This window comes from Schistocerca piceifrons, chromosome 6, assembly GCF_021461385.2.
Source record: "Schistocerca piceifrons isolate TAMUIC-IGC-003096 chromosome 6, iqSchPice1.1, whole genome shotgun sequence".
Taxonomy (NCBI): Eukaryota; Metazoa; Arthropoda; class Insecta; order Orthoptera; family Acrididae; genus Schistocerca; species Schistocerca piceifrons.
Window position 1 is genome coordinate 161,293,727 of NC_060143.1, and position 24,409 is coordinate 161,318,135.

Here is a 24,409-nt window from a genome sequence, read left to right on the forward strand (position 1 = left end):
CAATTCCATACTAATATTCATACATATTTATAAAATATACCATAGTCAAAAAGATTCAGTATATACAGTAAATAATAAGGATATTTATCCTGCATGAATTCATCCTTTGAGTAATAACATTTTGGTGCCAGTACCTCATGTAGTTTTCTTTTAAGTGGACCTAAATTCATCTGCATCAACTTGTTCCCTTTTAATTTATTACAAATTTTCATTCCCATGTATTGAGGTCCCTGGACATACAGTCTGAGGTGATGAGTGGAGAGCATAAACTTTTGCTTGTGTATAGTATTAAGTGAATGGACAAAATGGTTTCCGTCAATTAATTCATGTCTGGTGTACAAAAATATAATAATCTCATATATGTATAGGGGTGGCAGAGTTAAAAGTTTTAAGTTTAATAAATGATGGATGACATGGTTCTCTGTGATTTGTAGTGCACAAATTTTGAATGATTTTTTCCTGTATTTTTAGTATCCACATATGATTGTCGAGTTACCCAAAAAACAATACCATACTTAATAATACATTCAATGTAGCTTGCACATGCTACTCTTTGTATGCCCATGTCAGTTGCAGTTGATAATATTTGCACTACAAATGCAAAGCTGTTCAGTTTGTTTGCTAAGTGCCTGCCAGCTCAAACTTTTATCTACATTTAAACCTAAGAATCTGACTGAGTCAACTTCTTCTATATTGTGGATGTTGTGAACAATCTTAATCTGCTCACATTTTGACTGTTTGGTTTTGAATTGCGTCATGTGTGTCTTATATATGTTTATATTCAACTCATTTACCTGAAACCAAGTTTCTAGGGTACTGAGGATACTGATCACAGTTTTTAGAAATTTTTTCCAAATCCTGATTTTCAACTAAGAAGTACCATCTGTGAACAGAAGTGATGGGGAGCTGATATTTAGTAGTAAGTCAATAACATAGAAGAGAAATAGGACTGGGCCTAATATGGAGCCTTGTGAAGCACCCTGAGATATTTTTTTCCAGTCAGAAAAATAATGTTGTCACATGAGCAGGTGTGCATTGTAAAATTTACAACATGGTCATTTGTCAGGAAAAATAAACTTGTCTTGAACAAATTATTATATTTATTGAAGAAAGCAGTTCATATTCACCATGTTCAACTTTTATAAGAAAAGGTTTTGCTCTTTTAGTTGTTTAAATAACAATTTAGTCAGTTATTCTGACTTACGTTCACTTTCATAAAACCTTTCACAGACAATTTGTTTACAAATTAATTCTCGCATTGTTTAGAAAAATGAAAAAGTAGCCAATGGCCACCTCCTTGTAATTCTTGAAATGGTGTATCAGCACACATTTTAGCTCCAACATCAGCTCCACCTTTTATCATGTTATACTCGACTATGATTTCAGGTTTCTTCATCCACTGTCACCATGTCATGCACAGCAAACAAAAGTATGATACCCCTTTTTTTGGCAAGGAACTTATGAAACTAAGATCTTATCCTACTGAAACCCAAACACTGCACTTCCAATTTATTTTCTTTTGTTTGGGAGAAATTCTGGAAGAATTTCACATCTGTTCATCATCATTGTACCAATGCGAGTGATAGTCTTCTTCAGCAAATATTCAGAAAATAGGTAGGTTGTGTATCAATTGTCAGTTGTAAGGTTACTGTCAGAATTTTCTATAGGCACCATATATCTTTTCACTATGTCCTCAGCAGCATTAGATACCTGAGATTGTCCTTTGGTTGCACGCCGCAATAAACCTCCAGATTACTGCAATAAAATGTTTTCCCATCACACAGAGAAAACATTATTGTCCCATATTTAACTGGTTTGCTAGATGTGTACAGAATCAATCTACAGTGGTCTCCATAGGGGTGAAGCATTTCATCTATCTTGATGAATTCACCTGGTTGTAAGAACATTGACAGTTAGCAGCAAAAGGATCCAATACTGTACGAATTGCAACCAACTTATCAGTTTTTCTCCTGTCATTCCTCATTTCTATATCAACAAACCGAATACAGCATAGAAAAAATAGAAACCTATTGTAACTCATTGCAATCCTAAGCAGTAACATGCACAGAGTTCCAATATGTCAGCATGATGGCATTTTCTTCTTCCTGTTCAAAGAAAAAAAATCCCAAACACAGCCAGTATTTCATCACTTTATTACCTCTTTTGTACGAGAATTGCTGTGTGTCTTGCTGTTTATTTATACAGGTATTTGTGTAGTTTACGATTTCTTCAATAAAGTCAAGGTCAATTACTTTCAAAAAAAGTGCTAACTTCATCAGCTATACCCATCACCTTTCTCTTCGGATCTGGTGGAATGTGCAAATATTTTTTCTGTTGGTTTCTTATGTTTTAGCACACTTGCTTTTACACCTATGTGAAACTGTCTTTTCAATAAAGAACCCTTGTATATCTGCTGTCTCTTCGGGATCATCACCATCCTCATCTTCAAGTTGAGATTCGCCACCATGGTCCTATTCAGTGTTTTCATCAGTCAAATCTATTTTACTTTCCTCCATGTCTGAAAAGTCTGGATGGACTTTATCATCACCTTCTTAGAGTAGCTTGTGTATTTCTTCATTTGATACACCCTTTGAATAGGAACAAAACAGCGAAGAAATGAAATCAATAAATACATTCAGATGTCGGTGTAAACAAAGTAACATTTAATGTGCAACCAACAAATTGAACTGAAGCCACTTTAACACTGGCGAGAAAACATCAGCAACTAAATACATCGCAGCAATGGTGCAATAGCTCAAGGTTAAGGCATCAATTAAGCATAAAAACTGCTGCTGTTGTACTTCTTACAACAGTGCACCTGCTCGAGTTTTAAGCCATTGTAGGGCACTGCCCTAATGCCATACTTTTCAAGTTAGTAAATAAGCAATTCGTAGTTTGTAAATGAGCAGTTCATGCTTTACAGAATCAAATGCGATTTGAGGTCACAGAAAATTCCTCTCATCTTATTTCTCTTGTGTAACAATGTACTTATTTTCTCAGTGAAACTGTTCACTGCATCTATGTTGCTTTTTCCCCGCTGAAAACCAAATTGATTGTTTAGAATAACAGAATATTTTGCTATGAAGTTTTGGATTTGGGCAACAGCAAGTCTTACAAATACTTTAGGTATGACAGGGAGAATTGAGATCGGATGATAATTTCACATGATCTGTCGTGATCCCTTCTTGAAGAGTGGTTTGACTTCAGCATATTTCAGTATCTCAGGGAAACAGCCCTCTTCAAAGCATTGATTAATTATTTGAGTTAGTGAGTTTGCAATTTTATTGTGTACTGCTTCAATAACTTTGGTGGGTATTCCATCCCGACCAGCAGTTTTTTTATTTTTTTATTTTTATTTTTTTTTGTTTCTTAATGTTAGAACAGTATAGAAATTAGAACAATGTACATAAAGACATAAAATCACTTACCGAGCTCCAAAAAGGGGTTCAATATTCAAGAAAACGCATTTTCAATAAATTGCTAGCAACTATTAAAAACTTTGTTTCAGATAAAGCACAATTTAAACGGAGTCTGAAAGACTTGTTGATAGGCAACTCCTTCTACTCTTTAGATGAATATCTTAACAGGGACTATTAGACCAGCTTAAGTAAAAATTTCTGTTGGATTTCAGTTTTGACAGCACTTGGTTACAAGAGTCAAGATCATGTATTTTGTGTGTGATAAATTTGTAAAAGTGCATGCTATGTTTCATTCTGATAAGGTATGAATTCTGTAAATATTTACTGTGATTTATTCACCTATTTTGATAATTTCTTGACAAGTGATCAGGGCATTGAGTATTATATTCCAATTTTTTATGCTACGCTTGCTGACTTGTTCCACACCCATGATTTTCATGGGTCTGTAGAACAAAAACTGGAGCTAATTTAATTTAATCTTATCTAATCTTCTGTATCCACCAACTCAAGTGTCTTTCAGTGTGCTTTTCATACCATGTGCACACATTTTGATGCTGTACATTGGCAGTGATCCCCTGTTCTGCATTCTCTTACCCCTAGATCTCCACATCAATCTTTTTGAAAAAAAAAAAAAAATAAAAATAAAAAAAGAGTATCAATGTGGGATGTTTTAGTGAAGCTTGACACTTAGTGGGGGCTTCAATGCAAAATGCTTTTAATAGTTTCCATAATGACTGTCTCAAAATGTGACAAAAAAATCCACAGAGATTCTGGCCATATGTAAAGTACACCAGTGGCAAGACACAATCAATACCTTCACTGTGCAATTGCAATTATAATGTTACCGATGATAGTGACACTAAAGCAGAGTTTCTAAATTTGGCTTTCCAAAATCCCTTCACCAAAGAAGATTCAGTAAATATCCCAGAATTTAAATCAAGAACAGCCACCAACATTAGTTACTTAGAAGTAGATAGTCTAAGTGTAGCAAAGTGTTCAGCTCCAAATTGTATACCATTTAGGTTCCGCCTAGAGTATGCTGGTATAATAGCCCCATATTTAGCAACCACATACAACTACTTGCTCAACAAAAAGTCTGGTCTGTACCTAAAGGCGGAAAGTCACACAAGCCACACCAACACTTAAGGAAGGAAATAGGAGTAATCCGCTAAATTAAAGGCCCATAGCACCAACATCAGTTTGCAGAAGAGTTTTGAAACATATAAGTGTTTTCAAACATTAGTAATTACCTGGAATAAAATGATTTATTGACACATAGCCAGCACAGATTCAGTAAATATCATTCTCGTAAAACAAACTACTACTACTACTATTACTACTTGGCTCTACAGCCCTTGGAGGGCCTTGGCCTGCATTGCAATATCCCGCCATTCTATCCAGCCCATGGCTTTCCATCTCCATCCTCTGACACCCAGCTTTTCATGTCTTCTTCAATTACGTCCATCCATCTGTTTCTGGGACATCCCTTCCATCATCTGCCTCCAGCCTTGTCATCAAAAATCTTCTTACACATTCTGTCTTCCTTCATTCTGACCATGTGTCCTGCCCATCGCATTTAATTTTATATTTTAATAGTAGTGACAATGTCTGGTTCTTCAAAAAGTTGTTCTAATTCTGCATTTGTACGGATGCGCCAGCCTTCTTGATCGTATATTGGGCCATATATTTTACGCAGAACCTTTCTCTCCTAAATACTAAAGATCCTTTCCTCATTTACAGTCATGGTCCATGTCTCAGAACCATACAGAACAAATGGTCATATAATTGTTTTGTAAATGAGGCTTTCAGGTTTTTGTTATAACTTCAAGTTGAACAAATATATTTCAAGGACAATGCAATACATGAAAGTGTCAGATCAAGTAAACAAAGTAAGACGTGTACACTTTATCAGTCAAGTCATAACTGAGTCCAAGTCTAGTGGCCGCTGGCTGGCTGGCTGCGTAGGTGGCGCTACTGCTGCATGGCTGGCAGACAGCGCCGCATGTAGAGGACGTGCGTAACTGCACGGCGGCACTTTGAAATATTGGCAAGTCACAACACTTTTCCCCCCTTTGAAGTTTTTGCACAGGTCTTGATGGAGGTGGCCTGTAGATTGCTAACATCCATAGGTGTTGTTTGACTGGCCGTAAAGTCTCGAGGAGGAGACTTCCCATACGGACGGAAGTGTCCCCAATGATAACGGGTCGAGACGACAGGAGACGTGGGGGTCGAATGCGCTGGGGCCCCGGTCACCAATCTGCCCATTGCGGCAAGTCCTGTTGTTATAACAGGAGACATGGGCAATGTGTCCACGTTCGTAGGAGAAGGAGGCGAGTAGAGTTGCTCTGACAGGTGATGGTCATCTGGTTCCTGCATGGGCACGTCTCCTGGTGACTTCAGTTCTTGTGGTGGCACCGATATGATGGTGAGAGGACTGCATGGTGGGTAATGAGAGATTCCAGGATCCCGAGCGTCAGGTAGAGCTGAAGGCGGTGTAGCGGCATCCGGAACAGGCATTGCTGGCACCCGAGGCCGAAGCTGGTCCGAATGACACACTGCAAAACCCGTGTCCATCTGGATTCCATACAGGCATTGGCCATGGCCAGGACTCCATTTTGGCCACCTGCCATATCCCCGTACCCATGCAAGGTCGCCGGTAGTGAACCAGCCAAGTGAAGGCACCCGTGGCTGTGAGGTGGAATGCCGCAGAAGATGAAGTAGCGTGCGGGGCTGTCAGCCATGTAAGAGCTTAGCCGGGCTGTGGTCACCCATGGGAGTGAAATGGTAAGAAGCCAGAAATTGGAGAAGCACATCATCAGCAGAAGAAGAAGTCAGGAGTTTCCTCATCTGAGCCTTAAATGTGCGGACCAGTTGTTCAGCCTCACTGTTTGACTGTGGATGGAACGGAGGGGCCGTGATATGCATGTCGCCGTGACGGGCACAAAAATCTGCAAAATCGGAAGAGGCAAATTGCGGACCATTATCAGTAAGAAGAGTAGAGGGAAGGCCTTCTAAAGAGAAAATGCAAGCTAGAGCATTGGTGGTTGCCACGGTGGTAGGCGAGGTGCAACGTACAATGAAAGGAAAGTTAGAGTAGGCGTCAATAACAAGAAGCCAATAAGTACCTAAAAAAGGTCCCGCAGAGTCAGCATGAATGCGCTCCCAGGGCTTCTCAGGTGAAGGCCACGGTGACAAAGATGACTTCGGGGCGGCGGCCTTGTGACGCACAAGGGCCGCAGGCAGTGACCATGTGTGCGATTTCAGAGTCGATGCTGGGCCAGTACATGTGAGGGCGCACCAGAGATTTTGTGCGAGAGACACCCCATTGCCCTTGGTGAAGGAGGCGCAAGACAGAAGTATGCAAAGACGCAGGTACAACTCGCAGCGAAGCATTTTCAGTGGAAAGGAGGATAACACCCTCCCTAGCATAGAGGTGGTAACGCAAAGCATAGTAGTTCCGCAACGGAGTCTTAGCGGACGGACGATCTGGCCAACCCTTCTGAATACAGCGTAAAACCCAGGAGAGGGTAGGGTCAGAATCTGTAGCAGCCGCCAGCCGGTCACCGGTGATGGGGAACCCGTCCACAACCCGCTGCTTGGCAACATCCAGGTGGAAACACAAAAGTTCGTCCCTATTGAACGCCAGATCACGACCCTAGGGGAGATGAGACAGTGCATCAGCATTCGCATGTTGAGCTGTCGGCCAGATATGAATGTCATAATTGAAATGAAACAAGTAAAGAGCCCAACGCTGGAGGCGGTATTCAGCCTTGTCAGTAAGTGATGTTGATAGATGAAACAAGGAAACAAGTGGTTTGTGATCCTTAACAAGATGAAATTTGGATCCATAGAGAAAAACGCCAAACTTACGAAAGCATAAATAATAGCCAAAGCTTCTTTTTCAATTTGAGAATACTTTTGTTGGGCGTCCATGAGCGTTTTGGAGGCATAAGCAATGGGTTGTTCAGAACCGTCAGAAAAACGGTGCCCAAGGACTGCATAATCTTCAATTTCTGGAAAGCTGCATCGCATGACACAGACCAGTGAAAAACCACGTTTTTATGCAATAGGCGATGCAATGGCTGAGCCACCGAAGCAGCAGACAGTAAAAACTTGTGATAGTATGCTATTTTCCCCAAGAAGGCCTGCAGTTCCTTAACAGATGTAGGGCGAGGAAGGGCATCGATCGCAGTGACAGTTTGCTGAAGCGGACAGATACCGTCCTGAGAGAGTTCAAACCCCAAATACGTGATATATGCTTGAAAAAAATTTTGATTTCTGAAGATTACACTTAAGACCGGCAGTCTGTAAGACATGAAAAAGTGTGCGGAGATTCTGAAGATTTTCGTCAGTGGTGGAGCCAGTGACAACAATGTTGTCCATGTAATTTATACACCCAGGGACAGTGAGCAATAATTGTTCCAAGAATCGCTGAAAGAGAGCAGGGGTGCTGGAAACCCCAAATGGCAATCATTGGTATTGACAGAGGCCGAAAGGCGTCTTAAGGACCAGGAACTGCCGGGAAGCAGCGTCGAGAGGAAGTTAATGATAAGCTTCTGACAGGGCAAGTTTAGAAACATACTGGCCTCCAGCAAGTTTAGGGAACAATTCTTCAGGTCGAGGCATAGGGTAAGTGTCGATGATGCATTGAGCATTTACAGTGGCTTTGAAATCGCCACAGAGACGAATATCACCATTTGGCTTAGCAACGACAACGACAGGAGAGGACCACTCACTGGAAGTGACAGGAAGCAAGACCCCTGAAGCAGTGAGATGATCCAGCTCCCGTTTGACCCGATCACAAAGGGCCACAGGAATGGGGCGAGCCCGAGAAACTTAGGCCGAGCACTGCTTCAAAGTCGTTTGCACGGCCTAACCAAGGAGAAAAAAGGGACGAAAATGTCATCGAAAAGGAATCCAATTGAGCATAAGGAATAGCATCAGAGACGATATTGACAGAGTCATCTATGGAGAACCCAAAAACGGGAAAGGCATCGAAACCAAAAAGATTCTCCTCATTACTGTGGTCGACCACAAATATGGGAACAGTGCGAATGACAGATTTGTAAAATACCTCAGCATCAAATTGTCCCAAGAGAGAAATCTTCTGTTTATTGTAAGTCCGTAATTGCCTAGTGACAGTTGACAGGTTTGGAGAACCCAACTGAAGATACGTCTGAGAATTGATGATAGTGGCAGCAGAACCAGTATCCACCTGCATGCGAACATCCCGACCAAGCATTTGGCAGTGAGGAATAACTTCCCTGAAAGGGAAGAAGTACAATGTACAGACAACACAGAATCAGCGTCATGTACATGAACATCATGTATGTGATCAGATTTGCAACCGGATGACACATGACCCTTTTTTTTGAATTTGTGACACACGGCTCAACGTTGTGGACAATCCTCTCATGAATGTTTCGTAAAACACTGCAGACGTGAAGGAAGTTGCCACGGGGTTTGCTGCAGTTTCTTAGAGGTTTGTTTATGGTTAGGCCGAGGCTGCACTTGGAAGCATACTGTGGCCACGTCGGCCGGCAGGGACATTCCGCACGCTTCGTCAACAGCACACAGAGGTTGTACTTCCCTGACGTCACCCCATGCTTCTATTTGCACTGCAGCGGTGCGAGAAATTTCAAAAGACTGAGTGATGGAAAGGACTTAATCGACAGTTGGATTTGCCAACTGAAGGGCACCTTGCCTAACATTTTTGTTGGCCGCCGACCAGATAATAGCACCCTGTACCATGGAATCGGCGTAGGATTCTTTGTGAACTTCAGTAACAAACTGACACTTTCAACTGAGGCCGTGAAGTTCAGCAGCCCAAGTGCGATAGGATTGATTTGGTTGTTTTTGACAATGATAAAAGGCAACACGAGAGGCTACCACATGCGTATGCTTTTGAAAATAGACGGACAGGAGTGAGCACATTTCAGCAAAGGACAAAGACGCAGGATCTTTCAAAGGAGCCAATTGCGACAACAACCATTACATTTGAGGTGAAATCCATGAAAGGAACAGAGACTTACATGTTTGGTCATCACCGACATGAAATGCCAAGAAGTGCTGTCGAAGATGTTTTTCGTAATCAGACCAGTCTTCTGCCGTCTCATCGTAAGGAGGTAGAGACAACGACGAGAGACGGCTCGCATTGAATGCCACGACGAAATCACGAATTGCATTGTTGAGAAGCATTTGCTGTTCTATGAGACCTTGCAAAAGTTACTCTAAAGTAGCCATGGGAACCTGTGGGTCAACGATGAAAAGGAAAAATTCACTGCCTCCTCGCCAATTGTTATAATTTCAAGTTGAACAAATATATTTCAAGGACGACACAATACATGAAAGCAACAGATCAAGTAAATAAAGTAAGATGTGCGTAAACTTTAACAGTCAAAACATAACTGAGTCCGAGTCTAGTGGCCACTGGCTGGCTGGCCGCTTAGGTGGCACTGCTGCTGAATGGCTGGCAGACAGCGTAGCATGTAGAGGACGCACGTAACTGCGCGGTGGCACTTTGAAAGATCGGCAAGACAGTTTTCGTGATAGAAGTGACCTGCTAAGCATGGGTTGTGTGGCAAAGTAGCATTTGTTGCCTGCTGCTATTCTTGTAAAACAAAGCTAGCTCTTTATTCACACAAAGTAATGAGTGCTTTTGCTGGGTAATCTCAAATTGATTCCATATTTCTAGATTTCCAGAAAGTTTATGACACTGTTTCTCACAAGTGAGTACTGCCTCAGCTGTGCAACTGGATTCAAGATTTCCTGTTAGATAAGTCACTGTTATTAGTAATTGATGAAAAGTCATTGATTAAAACATAAACTCCTTCTGATGTTCCCCAAGGCCCTCTCCTGTTCCTAATATATATAAATGATTTAAGAGTCAATCTTAAATTGTTTGCAGACACTGGCTAGTACAGTCCTCATCATTTCAAAACCAATTATAAAATGATTAAAATATGATACCAGTATGGTGTGAAATGTTGCTGTTGACCCTAAAATAATGAAAAATGTGGAGTCCTTCACATGACTACTAAAAGGAAAACATTAAATTTTTGTTACAGGATTAATCATATGAATTTGGATTAATCATATGAATTTAAAGGCTCTCAATTCAACTAAATACCTAGGTATTATAATTACAAACAACAATTGGAATGGCCACATAGAAAATGTTGTGGAGATGGTGAACCAAAGACTGCATTTCATTGGCAGAAGATGCAACAGGTCTGCTAAAGGGGCAGCATATAATATGCTTGTCCATCCTCTACTGGAATAATGCTTCAAAGTATGGGATCCATAGAGGATAGGATTGGCAACGGACATTGACAATGTTCAAACAAGGGCAGCTTGTATTGTACTATCATGAAATTGGGGAGAGATTGTCACAATATGATACACAAACTGGGGCCACAATCATTGAAACAAAAAGGCATTTTTCATTGCACAAGATCTTTTCACGAGGTTTCATTCACTACCCTTCTCCTCTGAATGTGAAAATATTTTTTGAATGCCGATCTAAATAGGGATAAATTATGACCACATAATCTGCCCTCCCTCATGTCATTTGTTGGTTGTCACTGATTTCATAATTAACTCTTTTAATAAGCTTCAGGAGGAATAAGATTTACAATAACCATTTTACTTATCTTCTTTTCTCGTACTTGGCTCCAGTACTTCATGTCTAGGGACTGATTCTTGAAGCTGAAATTTTTCACATTATAGGTTCTCATGGTTCCAATTGATGTAATAACTTCTGAAGAATTGCCTGAGCAGTAACTTCTGCTTTTATGTTGATTTTATTCTCTCACATTTTTCTATATCACTCTGTCTTCACAGTTTCCACTTCAGCAAAACTGAAAATTACATTGCTATTGCCAAAATTAAAAACACATCTGATCACATCAGAAGCATGCCCACTACCCCTAATGCACTCTGGGGTAGTGACAATATTCCACAGAGTTAAAAAATTTTCTTGACAAATGAATCTCCACCAATTTATATCATCATTTTATAAATTAATCCAGAAGTAAACATCATATAATAGGAATTTTAAGTGTGCCAGATATTTTGTAATTTCAAATGTTTCAAAAAAAAAGTTATTTTTAACAGTACATACAGAGCTAGCGTATATCGATTCTAACAACAAAAATAAAGTAATTTATTTTTATATATTTTAGCCCAAAATATAATATATCCTGCACAAAATCATATATAATTCTTTTAGATAAAACAGTTCATATATTAACCTGTATAAAAAATTTTAATTATTTATGGTATCATCTACTGCTGAGGAAAGGTAACACTAGAAGAGGGTGTCCCTTTACAATATACCCCTCACAAAATTTGGAAACAATGTCTTTACAGTATTATGTGACAGACTATAAGGTTTTGCCAAAGAGTGTACAAAATGATGCTAAAAGATAGAATACAGAAGTATAGAAGTATATCTAAAAACACAGATGATGTGACTTACCGAACGAAAGTGCTGGCAGGTCGATACACACACAAACAAACACAAACATACACATGAAATTCAAGCTTTTGCAACAAACTGTTGCCTCATCAGGAAAGAGGGAAGGAGAGGGAAAGACGAAAGGATGTGGGTTTAAAAGGGAGAGGGTAAGGAGTCATTCCAATCCCGGGAGCGGAAAGACTTACCTTAGGGGGAAAAAAGGACAGGTATACTCTCGCACACACACACATACCCATCCGCACATACACAGACACGAGCAGACATTTGTAAAGGCAAAGAGTTTTGGCAGAGATGTCAGTCGAGGCAGAAGTACAGAGGCAAAGATGTTGTTGAAAAACAGGTGAGGTATGAATGGCAGAAAATTGAAATTAGCGGAGATTGAGGCCTGGTGGATAACGAGAAGAGAGGATATACTGAAGGGAAAGTTTCCATCTCCGGAGTTCTGACAGGTTGGTGTTAGTGGGAAGTATCCAGATAACCCGGACGGTGTAACACTGTGCCAAGATGTGCTGGCTGTGTACCAAGGCATGTTTAGCCACAGGGTGATCCTCATTACCAACAAACACTGTCTGCCTGAGTCCATTCATGCGAATGGACAGTTTGTAGCTGGTCATTCCCACATAGAAAGCTTCACAGTGTAGGCAGGTCAGTTGGTAAATCATGCGGGTGCTTTCACACGTGGCTCTGCCTTTGATCGTGTACACCTTCCGGGTTACAGGACTGGAGTAGGTGGTGGTGGGAGGGTGCATGGGACTGGTTTTACACAAGGGGCAGTTAGAGGGGTAGGAGCCAGAGGGTAGGGAAGGTGGTTTGGGGATTTCATAGGGATGAACTAAGAGGTTACGAAGGTTAGGTGGACGGCAGAAAGACACTCATGGGGGAGTGGGGAGGATTTCATGAAGGATGGATCTCATTTCAGGGCAGGATTTGAGGAAGTTGTATCCCTGCTGGAGAGCTTCAGAGTCTGGTCCAGTCCCGGAAAGTATCCTGTCACAAGTGGGGCACTTTTGGGGTTCTTCTGTGGGAGGTTCTGGGTTTGAGGAGATGAGGAAGTGGCTCTGGTTATTTGCTTCTGTACCAGGTTGGGAGGGTAGTTGCGGGACGCGAAAGCTGTTTTCAGGTTGTTGGCGTAATGGTTCAGGGATTCCGGACTGGAGCAGATTCATTTGCCACAAAGACCTAGGCTGTAGGGAAGGGACTGTTTGATGTGGAATGGGTGGCAGCTGTCATAATGGAGGTACTGTTGCTTGTTGGTGGGTTTGATGTGGACAGACGTGTGAAGCTGGCCATTGGACAGGTGGAGGTCAACGTCAAGGAAAGTGGCATGGGATTTGGAGTAGGACAAGGTGAAGCTGATGGAACCAAAGGAGTCGAGGTTGGAGAGGAAATTCTGGAGTTCTTCTTCACTGTGAGTCCAGATCATGAAGATGTCATCAATAAATCTGTACCAAACTTTGGGTTGGCAGGCCTGGGTAACCAAGAAGGCTTCCTCTAAGTGACCCATGAATAGGTTGGCGTACAAGGGGGCCATCCTAGTGCCCATGGCTATTCCCTTTAATTGTTGGTATGTCTGGCCTTCGAAAGTGAAGAAGTTGTGGGTCAGGATGAAGCTGGCTAACGTAATGAGGAAAGAGGTTTTTGGTAGGGTGGCAGGTGATTGGTGTGAAAGGAAGTGCTCCATCCCAGTGAGGCCCTGGACGTGCGGAATATTTGTGTATAAGGAAGTGGCATCAATGGTCCAAGGATGGTTTCCGGGGGTAACAGACTGGGTAGGGATTCCAGGCGTTTGAGAAAGTGGTTGGTGTCTTTGATGAAGGATGGGAGACTGCATGTAATGGGTTGAAGGTGTTGATCTACGTAGGCAGAGATACATTCTGTGGGGGCTTGGTAACCAGCTACAATGGGACGGCCGGGGTGATTGGGTTTGTGAATTTTAGGAAGAAGGTAGAAGGTAGGGGTGCGGGGTGTTGGTGGGGTCAGGAGGTTGATGGAGTCAGGTGAAACGTTTTGTAGGGGGCCTAAGGTTCTGAGGATTCCTTGAAGCTCCGCCTGGACATCAGGAATGGGATTACCTTGGCAAACTTTGGATGTAGTGTTGCCTGAAAGCCGACACAGTCCCTCAGCCACATACTCCCGATGATCAAGTACCACAGTTGTGGAACCCTTGTCCGCCGGAAGAATGACAATGGATCGGTCAGCCTTCAGATCACGGATAGCCTAGGCTTCAGCAGTGGTGATGTTGGGAGTAGGATTAAGGTTTTTTAAGAAGGATTGAGAGGCAAGGCTGGAAGTCAGAAATTCTTGGAAGGTTTGGAGAGGGTGATTTTGAGGAAGAGGAGGTGGGTCCCGTTGTGACGGAGGACAGAACTGTTCCAGGCAGGGTTCAATTTGGATAGTGTCTTGGGGAGTTGGACCATTAGGAGTAGGATTAGGATCATTTTTCTTCGTGGCAAAGTGATATTTCCAGCAGAGAGTGCAGGTGTAGGAGAGTAAATCGTTGACAAGGGCTGTTTGGTTGAATCTGGGAGTGGGGCAGAAGGTGAGGCCTTTGGATAGGACAGAGGTTTGGGATTGGGAGAGAGGTTTGGAGGAAAGGTTAACTACTGAATTAGGGTGTTGTAGTTCCAGATTGTGTTGATTGGAATTTTGAGGTTTTGGGGGGAGTGGAGCTGGAAGTGGGAGATTGAGAAGATGGGAGAGACTGGGTCTGTGAGCAATGAGAGAAGGTTGAGGTTTGCTGGAAAGGTTGTGAAGGGTGAGGGAGTTGCCTTTGCGGAGGTGGTAAACCAGGAGATTGGATAGTTTTTTGAGGTGGAGGGTGGCATGCTGTTCTAATTTGCGATTGGCCTGTAGGAGGATGCTCTGAACAGCCGGTTTGGATGTGGGAGAGGAAAGATTGAGGACTTTTTTTAAGGATAGGAGTTGACGGGTGTGTTCATTGGCTGAGTTGATGTGATGTGTAGGTGAAGGATCAGGTGGGTGAGGGAAATGGATTGTTCATTTTCGAACTGGTATAGGAACTGATGGAAAGAAAGATTATAACCAGAGATGGGAACTTTAAGTGTGAGGCCTTTGGGGGTAATGCCAAATGTCAGACAAGCCTGAGAAAATAAAATATTGGAGTGTAATCTGGCTAGGGCGAAGGCAGGTTTGCGGAGGGAATGTAAATAAAACTTAATGGGGTCGTTGTGGTGATGTTGTGAGGGTGACATGGTATTAGAAGGTGGAAAGTGTAACATGAGGCTGAAATGAAAATGAAAATAAAAATATATGGCGAGAGATAAGGTGAACTAAAAAGCAACTGGAGAACTGGTGTGAAAAAAGCCGAACAGGTGTTGGTTATAGCTGGGCTATGTTGATCCTGTGGTGAACTTGGGTTGGTAGACAACGATGCGCACAGACAACGGTTATGTGGTTGTGTTGCCGCCAAAAAAACTCCTTTGGTTCCATCAGATTCACCTGGTCCTACTCCAAATCCCATGCCACTTTTCTTGACGTTGACCTCCACCTGTCCAATGGCCAGCTTCACACGTCCATCCACATCAAATCCACAAACAAGCAACAGTACCTCCGTTATGACAGCTGCCACCCATTCCACATCAAACGGTCCCTTCCCTACAGGCTAGGTCTTCGTGGCAAATGAATCTGCTCCAGTCCGGAATCCCTGAACCATTACACCAACAACCTGAAAACTACTTTCGCATCTCGCAACTACCCTCCCAACCTGGTACAGAAGCAAATAACCAGAGCCACTTCCTCAGCTCCTCAAACCCAGAACCTCCCACAGAAGACCCCAAAAGTGCCCCACTTGTGACAGGATACTTTCCGGGACTGGATCAGACTCTGAAGCTCTCCAGCAGGGATACAACTTCCTCAAATCCTGCCCTGAAATGAGATCCATCCTTCATGAAATCCTCCCCACTCCCCCATGAGTGTCTTTCTGCCGTCCACCTAACCTTCGTAACCTCTTAGTTCATCCCTATGAAATCCCCAAACCACCTTCCCTACCCTCTGGCTCCTACCCCTCTAACTGCCCCTTGTGTAAAACCAGTCCCATGCACCCTCCCACCACCACTTACTCCAGTCCTGTAACCCGGAAGGTGTACACGATCAAAGGCAGAGCCACGTGTGAAAGCACCCACATGATTTACCAACTGACCTGCCTACACTGTGAAGCTTTCTATGTGGGAATGACCAGCTACAAACTGTCCATTCGCATGAATGGACTCAGGCAGACAGTGTTTGTTGGTAATGAGGATCACCCTGTGGCTAAACATGCCTTGGTACACAGCCAGCACATCTTGGCACAGTGTTACACCGTCCGGGTTATCTGGATACTTCCCACTAACACCAACCTGTCAGAACTCCGGAGATGGGAACTTTCCCTTCAGTATATCCTCTCTTCTCGTTATCTGCCAGGCCTCAATCTCCGCTAATTTCAATTTGTCGCCGCTCATACCTCACCTGTCTTTCAACAACATCTTTGCCTCTGTACTTCTGCCTCAACTGACATCTCTGCCCAAACTCTTTGCCTTTACAAATGTCTGCTTGTGTCTGTGTATGTGCGGATGGGTATGTGTGTGTGTGCGAGAGTATACCTGTCCTTTTTTCCCCCTAAGGTAAGTCTTTCCGCTCCCGGAATTGGAATGACTCCTTACCCTCTCCCTTAAAACCCACATCCTTTCGTCTTTCCCTCTCCTTCCCTCTTTCCTGATGAGGCAACAGTTTGTTGCGAAAGCTTGAATTTCATGTGTATGTTTGTGTTTGTTTGTGTGTCTATTGACCTGCCAGCACTTTCGTTCGGTAAGTCACATCATCTGTGTTTTTAGATATATTTTTCCCACATGGAATGTTTCCCTCTGTTATATTCATATCATTAATTTGAACCCAACAATTACGTTTGTTATTGTCACTGTTGCATTTCGAAATCTTTCCTGTCATCTTATTTTCTCTTTCTGTTTTTGCAAGTAGTTTCACTTTGTATTCACCTTCTCCTCTTTACCGAATCTACCATACAATTTTATCCCGCCTATATATAGTCGATAATACGTAACCCACTTCCAAACCATAACCAAAAAATTTTTTTTTCTTCTGCTTTCAACAATGCTGCTGCTACAAAATCCACCGTTTCCAGTTCACAAACAGTTCCTTTCAGCTAATAAACAGCCATTTTGGCTAGTTCCAATAACTTTCGCTTTTTTTCGTTTTTTTCCATTTCCATTTTTCCCACATCACTGATCTTTTTTAGCCGCTTCCCACAGGTTTTAACGTCATTATTTCTTCGTCAGACAATTGTTAGCCTCATTTTCACAATCTGCCACCCCAAAACCACTCCTTTTAATACATTTACACGCAGTTTTTTCTAAATTTTCCCAAATTGCTCCACTCTTGTCGGCAACACAACCACATAACCTTTGTCATGCACATCCTTGTCTACCAACCCAAGTTCACCACAGGATCAACATAGCCCAGCTATAACCAACACCTTTTCGCCTTTTTTCACACCAGATCTCCAGTTGCTTTCTAGTTCACCTTATCTCTCGCCACATATTTTTATTTTCATTTTCATTTCCACCTTCTAATACCATGTCACCCTCACAACATCACCACAACGACCCCATTAAGTTTTATTTACATTCCCTCCGCAAAGATGCCTTCGCCCTATCCAGATTACACTCCCATATTTTATTTTCTCAAGCTTGTCTGACATTTGGCATTACCCCCAAAGGCCTCACACTTTAAGTTCCCATCTCTGGCTATAATCTTTCTTTCCATCAGTCCCTATACCAGTTCGAAACTGAACAATCCATTGCCCTCACCCACCTGATCCTTCACCTACACATCAACTCAGCCAATGAACACACCCGTCAACTCCTATCCTTAATAAAAGTCCTCAATCTTTCCTCTCCCACATCCAAACCGGCTGTTCAGAGCATCCTCCTACAGACCAATCGCAAATTAGAACAGCATGCCACCCTCCACCTCAAAAAACTATCCAATCTCCTGGTTTACCACCTCCGCAAAGGCAACTCCCTCACCCTTCACAACCTTTCCAGCAAACCTCAACCTCCTCTCATTGCACACAGACCCAGTCTCTCCCATCTACTCAATCTCCCACTTCTAGCTCCACTCCCCCCAAAACCTCAAAATTCCAATCAACACAGTCTGGAACCACAACACCCTAATTCAGTAGTTAACCTTGCCTCCAAACCTCTCTCCCAATCCGAAACCTCTGTACTATCCAAAGGCCTCACCTTCTGCCCCACTCCCAGATTCAACCAAACAGCCCTTGTCAAAGATTTACTGTGCTACACCCATACTCTCTGCTGGAAATATCACTTTGCCACGAAGAAAAATGATCCTAATCCTACTCCTAATGGTCCAACTCCACCTCCTATTCCTCAAAATCACCCTCTCCAAACTATCCAGGAATTTCTGACTTCCAGCCTTGCCTCTCAATCCTTCTTAAAAAACCTTAATCCTACTCCCAACATCACCACTGCTGAAGCCCAGGCTATCCGTGATCTGAAGGCTGACCGATCCATTGTCATTCTTCCGGCGGACAAGGGTTCCACAACTGTGGTACTTGATCATCGGGAGTATGTGGCTGAGGGACTGCGTCAGCCTTCAGACAACACTACATACAAAGATTGCCAAGGTAATCCCATTCCTGATGTCCAGGCGGAGCTTCAAGGAATCCTCAAAACCTTAGGCCCCCTACAAAATGTTTCACCTGACTCCATCAACCTCCTGACCCCACCAACACCCCGCACCCCTACCTTCTACTTTCTTCCTAAAATTCACAAACCCAATCATCCCGGCTGTCCCATTGTAGCCGGCTGCCAAGCCCCCGCAGAACGTATCTCTGCCTACGTAGATCAACACCTTCAACCCATTACATGCAATCTCCCATCCTTCATCAAAGACACCAACCATTTTCTCGAATGCCTGGAATCCCTACCCAGTCTGTTACCCCCGGAAACCATCCTTGTAACCACTGATGCAACTTCCTTATACACAAATATTCCGCACGTCCAGGGCCTCGCTGCGATGGAGCACTTCCTTTCACACCGATCACCTGCCACTACCAAAAACCTCTTTCCTCATTACGTTAGCCAGCTTCATCCTGACCCACAACTTCTTCATTTTCTAAGGCCAGACATACCAACAATTAAAGGGAACAGCCATGGGCACCAGGATGTCCCCCTCGTACGCCAACCTATTCATGGGTCACTTAGGGGAAGCCTTCTTGGCTACCCAGGTCTGCCAACCCAAAGTTTGGTACAGATTTATTGATGACATCTTCATGATCTGGACTCACAGTGAAGAAGAACTCCAGAATTTCCTCTCCAACCTCGACTCCTTTGGTTCCATCAGCTTCACCTTGTCCTACTCCAAATCCCATGCCACTTTCCTTGACGTTGATCTCCACCTGTCCAATGGCCAGCTTCACACGTCCGTCCACATCAAACCCACCAACAAGCAACAGTACCTCCATTATGACAGCTGCCACTCACTCCACATCAAACAGTCCCTTCCCTACAGCCTAGGTCTTTGTGGCAAATGAATCTGCTCCAGTCCGGAATCCCTGAACCATTACACCAACAACCTGAAAACAGCTTTCGCGTCCCGCAACTACCCTCCCAACCTGGTACAGAAGCAAATAACCAGAGCCACTTCCTCATCTCCTCAAACCCAGAACCTCCCACAGAAGAACCCCAAAAGTGCCCCACTTGTGACAGGATACTTTCCGGGACTGGATCAGACTCTGAATGTGGCTCTCCAGCAGGGATACAACTTCCTCAAATCCTGCTTTGAAATGAGATCCATCCTTCATGAAATCCTCCCCACTCCGCCAAGAGTGTCTTTCCGCCGTCCACCTAACCTTTGTAACCTCTTAGTTCATCCCTATGAAATCCCCAAACTACCTTCCCTACCCTCTGGCTCCTATCCTTGTAACCGCCCCCGGTGTAAAACCTGTCCCATGCACCCTCCCACCACCACTTACTCCAGTCCTGTAACCCGGAAGGTGTACACGATCAAAGGCAGAGCCACGTGTGAAAGCACCCACGTGATTTACCAACTGACCTGCCTACACTGTGAAGCTTTCTATGTGGGAATGACCAGCAACAAACTGCCCATTCGCATGAATGGACACAGGCAGACAGTGTTTGTTGGTAATGAGGATCACCCTGTGGCTAAACATGCCTTGGTGCACGGCCAGCACATCTTGGCACAGTGTTACACCGTCCGGGTTATCTGGATACTTCCCACTAACACCAACCTGTCAGAACTCCGGAGATGGGAACTTGCCCTTCAGTATATCCTCTCTTCTCGTTATCCACCAGGCCTCAATCTCCGCTAATTTCAATTTGCCGCCACTCATACCTCACCTGTCTTTCAACAACATCTTTGCCTCTGTAGTTGCACCTCGACTGACATCTCTGCCAAACCTCTTTGAATTTACATATGTCTGCCTGTGTCTGTATATGTGCGGATGGATATGTGTGTGTGCGCGCGAGTGTATACCTGTTGTTTTTTCCCATAGGGTAAGTCTTTTCGCTCCCAGAATTGGAATGACTCCTTACCCTCTCCCTTAAAACCCACATCCTTTCGTCTTTCCCTCTCCTTCCCTCTTTCCTGATGAGGCAACAGTTTGTTGTGAAAGCCTGCATTTCATGTGTATGTTTGTGTGTCTATCGACCTGCCAACTCTTTCGTTCAGTAAGTCACATCATGTGTTTTTAGATATATTTTTCCCACGTGGATTGTTTCCCTCTATTATATTCATATTATTAATTTGAAGTATAGAAGTATTTTATACATGACATTTTACAGAAAACAAGAAAAATATCTACTACACAAATCATAATTTATACATATATCAGGACATGGCATTCAGATTTTCAGATCTGTGGAACATTCTGTCACAAGACAATCGATACAAAGACTAAACTAAAACATTGCAACACTGAACCATAGAAATAAATACAGAGATAATGTAAATCACTTGAATTACAAATTGCAAGTTTACATCAATAAAGTAACACCTTCAAAATCTTTAAAAGAGAAGAGAAAAAATTCAATTTGCTGGCTAGGAATGTGAGAGGGAGGTGGGCGGGTGGCAGGTATAGTTGTAGCTGTCAGTGGGAAGTGGCACATGCTGAAGGCAATTGGGAGGGGTGGTGACAGGATGGAGGGAGAGGAAACTGTTGGCTACCTGAGACTTAGGCCAGGATGATTACTGGAATGGAGAATATGTTGTAAGTATAACTCCCATCTGTGTAGTTCAGAGAAGCTGGTTATGATGGGAAAGATCCAGGTGGCTCGGATTCTGAAGCAACTATTGAAATTGAGCATGTTGTGTCACTGAGTGGTCAATTTTGTTCTTGACTGTAGTTTGGTGGTGTCCGTTCATGCTGATGGAGAGCTGTTTGGTAGACATACCAACATAAAAGGTTCTGCAGTATTTGTGACAGAGTTGGTATATGTCATGGTTGCTTTCAAAGGTGGCTTGACATCTGGTAGGATAGGATTGGAGTAACAGGTGCTGGTTAGGTGGATTGGGCATGTCTTCCACCTTGGTGTGCCATAGGGATATGGTACCTTAGGCAAGGACTTGGGAGTGGGAGTGCCATAGGGATTCTCCACTTACACATCATGCAAGCATCATTGAAAATGTAGGTATCCTGTGCACAATGGTAGCTTAATTGAAGTCTGACCAAAAAACCATAGTTTGTCTTTGTCGTGACACAGCAGATAGTGCATTAGCTAACATAAGGAACCTCCCTCGTCAGCAGTGCAGCTCTCTGTTGCAGGACTGTCTTTGCATTCAGTTTGTGCTGAGCTTCGGTTGTATTCACACAAGTTCTTATGAATCATCACCAAGCAATAAAATGTACATTTGTGGCTACAATCATTATATTGTCAGCAGCTTCACCTGGGCCCTCTGCACATCTTTTTCAGAGATTGTGTCTTGAGCTTGTGTATTTCAGTGATGGATCATAAAATCCAATATTTATGTAAATGACTTCAAAACAAAGTAGATACAATAAATTTCTTGATATGGCAATGACTTTAATTTATTGAAATATCCATTTTACAGGACTAGACAAAGAGATGCGAGTGTGGGATGCCTACATTAGCCTGGAAGGTACGTTGAAGAATTTATTAACATCGTTGAGAGCTGTGACAGAACTACAAAATCCAGCAATTAGAGAACGTCATTGGAAGCAGCTTATGGAAGCAACGAAGGTCTGTATAGAGAAACTGTATAGAGATGAATTTTGCATAGCAAAAATACTAGAAATATGTTACTGGTTTGCATAATTATCTATTTTATGTAATTTTTACTGCAAACAGCTTATTTCACCGAACATTATGTTGAAAAGATACGTCTATTTTAGGTGTTCTAATTGCTTTCCTGAATGGTGAATATATATCATTTAATAAATTTACAATTTGACTAACAGAAGACAAACTCTGAAACATGGACCCCAAACAAAGTACTGAAAAATGCATAAATGAGAAAATAGATTCTGGCTCCCCAGTTGTAGAATGTCTTTGAGCTGTTTATTTATTACAAGATAGAAACAGAATATCATATCAGAACCCTTTTCAAACTCACATGGTATTATATGCAGTTTTTAATTCCGTTTGTGTATTTGTCATTATTTTCCAGTTTCATATGAATGGAAGCTGTGAATCTGTAGACACTTGTAATATGTATTATTTTTTTATTATCCAGTTCTTCAGAAATTATCTAAATCTCTGGTTATTAGCACTGCAGATTTATGATATTACCACAGCTATAAATTTCTCATAACAATACATCTACATTTATAAGTACTTCATACCATACCATTTTGGTGGTGGCGGGGGGGGGGGGGGTATACAGTGTACTCAAATGGTTGTGTGATACCCAGAACCGTTCTTGTTTGTAATGTCTCCCATTGCAGTTTGTTGAGTATGTCTGTGATGTTCGTCCAGTGAGTAACGAAACCAGAAATGAAGTTTTCCTTTCTCTTTCAATATTTTCCATCTGTTCTGTTGTTTCCAGATTTTTTATATTTATGATGAACAGTAAGTCTCAGCACAGTGCTGTGAAGCACACAAGGCACTACTTTCATTCCCAACAAAGTCTCCCTAATAAGAATAATGTGGCTAGGAAGTCTTCAGTCTAAAGACACACTTGTCCATAAGCAAGTATTTTGTTGATTAAGCAGTGGTGAGGAGCTTATTTGAAGGCTTTGTGAAAGTAAAGAAATAATATAATCACTTGAACTTTGTTATCTACAATCTTGTGTGCCTCGCAAATGAAGAGGCCAAATTGAGTAACCATGATCAGTGGTTACAGAATCCAAGTTGTGTTATCTCCAGAACAGTTATAAATTAATAGAAAATTGTGTTATGTAACTCTACAGCAAACTGATATCAGTGAGACAGGTGTTAAGTTCTGTGCATATGTGCTGCAACCTTTCTTAAAAACCAGATATGCACTTCTTCCAGTACAAGCAACACTCTGCTAATCCACTGACCTATGATAGCCTGTACTTGAAAATGCATCACTACTTCTTCATATTTGATATAGAATGTAGTGGGTATTGCATAATATCTGGCAGACTATTAAGCACCTTCAGTTTTTTTCCAATTCCATTATTATTTACTTCTATGCTGAAGGGCCAAAAAACAGGTATAGGCATGTGTATTTTGATATGTAAACAGGCAAAATATGGTTCTCTGCTCAGCAGTGCCTATATACGACAACAAGTGTCTGGTGCAGTTGTTAGATCAATCACTGCTTTTACAATGACAGTTTATCAAAATTTGAGTGAATTTGAACATGGTGCTATAGTCGGCACATGGGCGATGGGACGCAGCATCTCCGAGTTAGTGATGAAGTGGGGATTTTCCCATACGACTATTTCATGAGTATACTGTGAATATCAGCAATCTGGTAAAACATCAGATCTCCGACACCACTGTGGCTGGAAAAAGATCCTGCAAAAACAGGACAATGACAAGTGAAAAGAATTGCTTAACGCGACAGAAGTGCAACCCTCCCGCAAATTGCTGCAGATTTCCATACTGGGCCATCAACAAGTGTCAGCATGAGAAACATTCGACAAAACATCATCAACATGAGCTTTCAGAGCTAAAAGCCCACTCGTGTACCCTTGATGACTGCACTACACAAGGCTTTACACCTTGCTTGGCCCCATTAACACTAACATTGGTTTGTTGACGACTGGAAACGTGTTGCCTGGTCAGACGAGTCTGGTTTAAAATTGTATCGAGTGGATGGATGTGTACGGGTATGAAGACAACCTCATGAATACATTGTCGCTGCATGTTAGCAGGGGCCATCCAAGGTGGTGGAGGCTCTTTAATGGTGAGGGGCATGTGCAGTTGTACTGATATAGGACCCCTGTTATGTCTAAGTACGACTTTGACAGGTGACACATATGTAAGTATCCTATCTAGTCACCTGCATCAATTCATGTCCACTGTGC

General features: G+C 42.5%; 1 protein-coding gene across 1 annotated transcript in view; it reads left to right on the forward strand.

Annotated features, from left to right (window-relative positions):
- The window catches only part of LOC124803208 (dynein beta chain, ciliary-like), a 586,091-nt gene that overhangs the window by 147,686 nt on the left and 413,996 nt on the right, over positions 1 to 24,409 (forward strand). Inside the window, exon 10 of the mRNA XM_047264389.1 lies at positions 22,003 to 22,151. Coding sequence (XP_047120345.1) covers positions 22,003 to 22,151 — 149 coding nt within the window. The remainder of the gene's footprint in view (positions 1 to 22,002; positions 22,152 to 24,409) is intronic.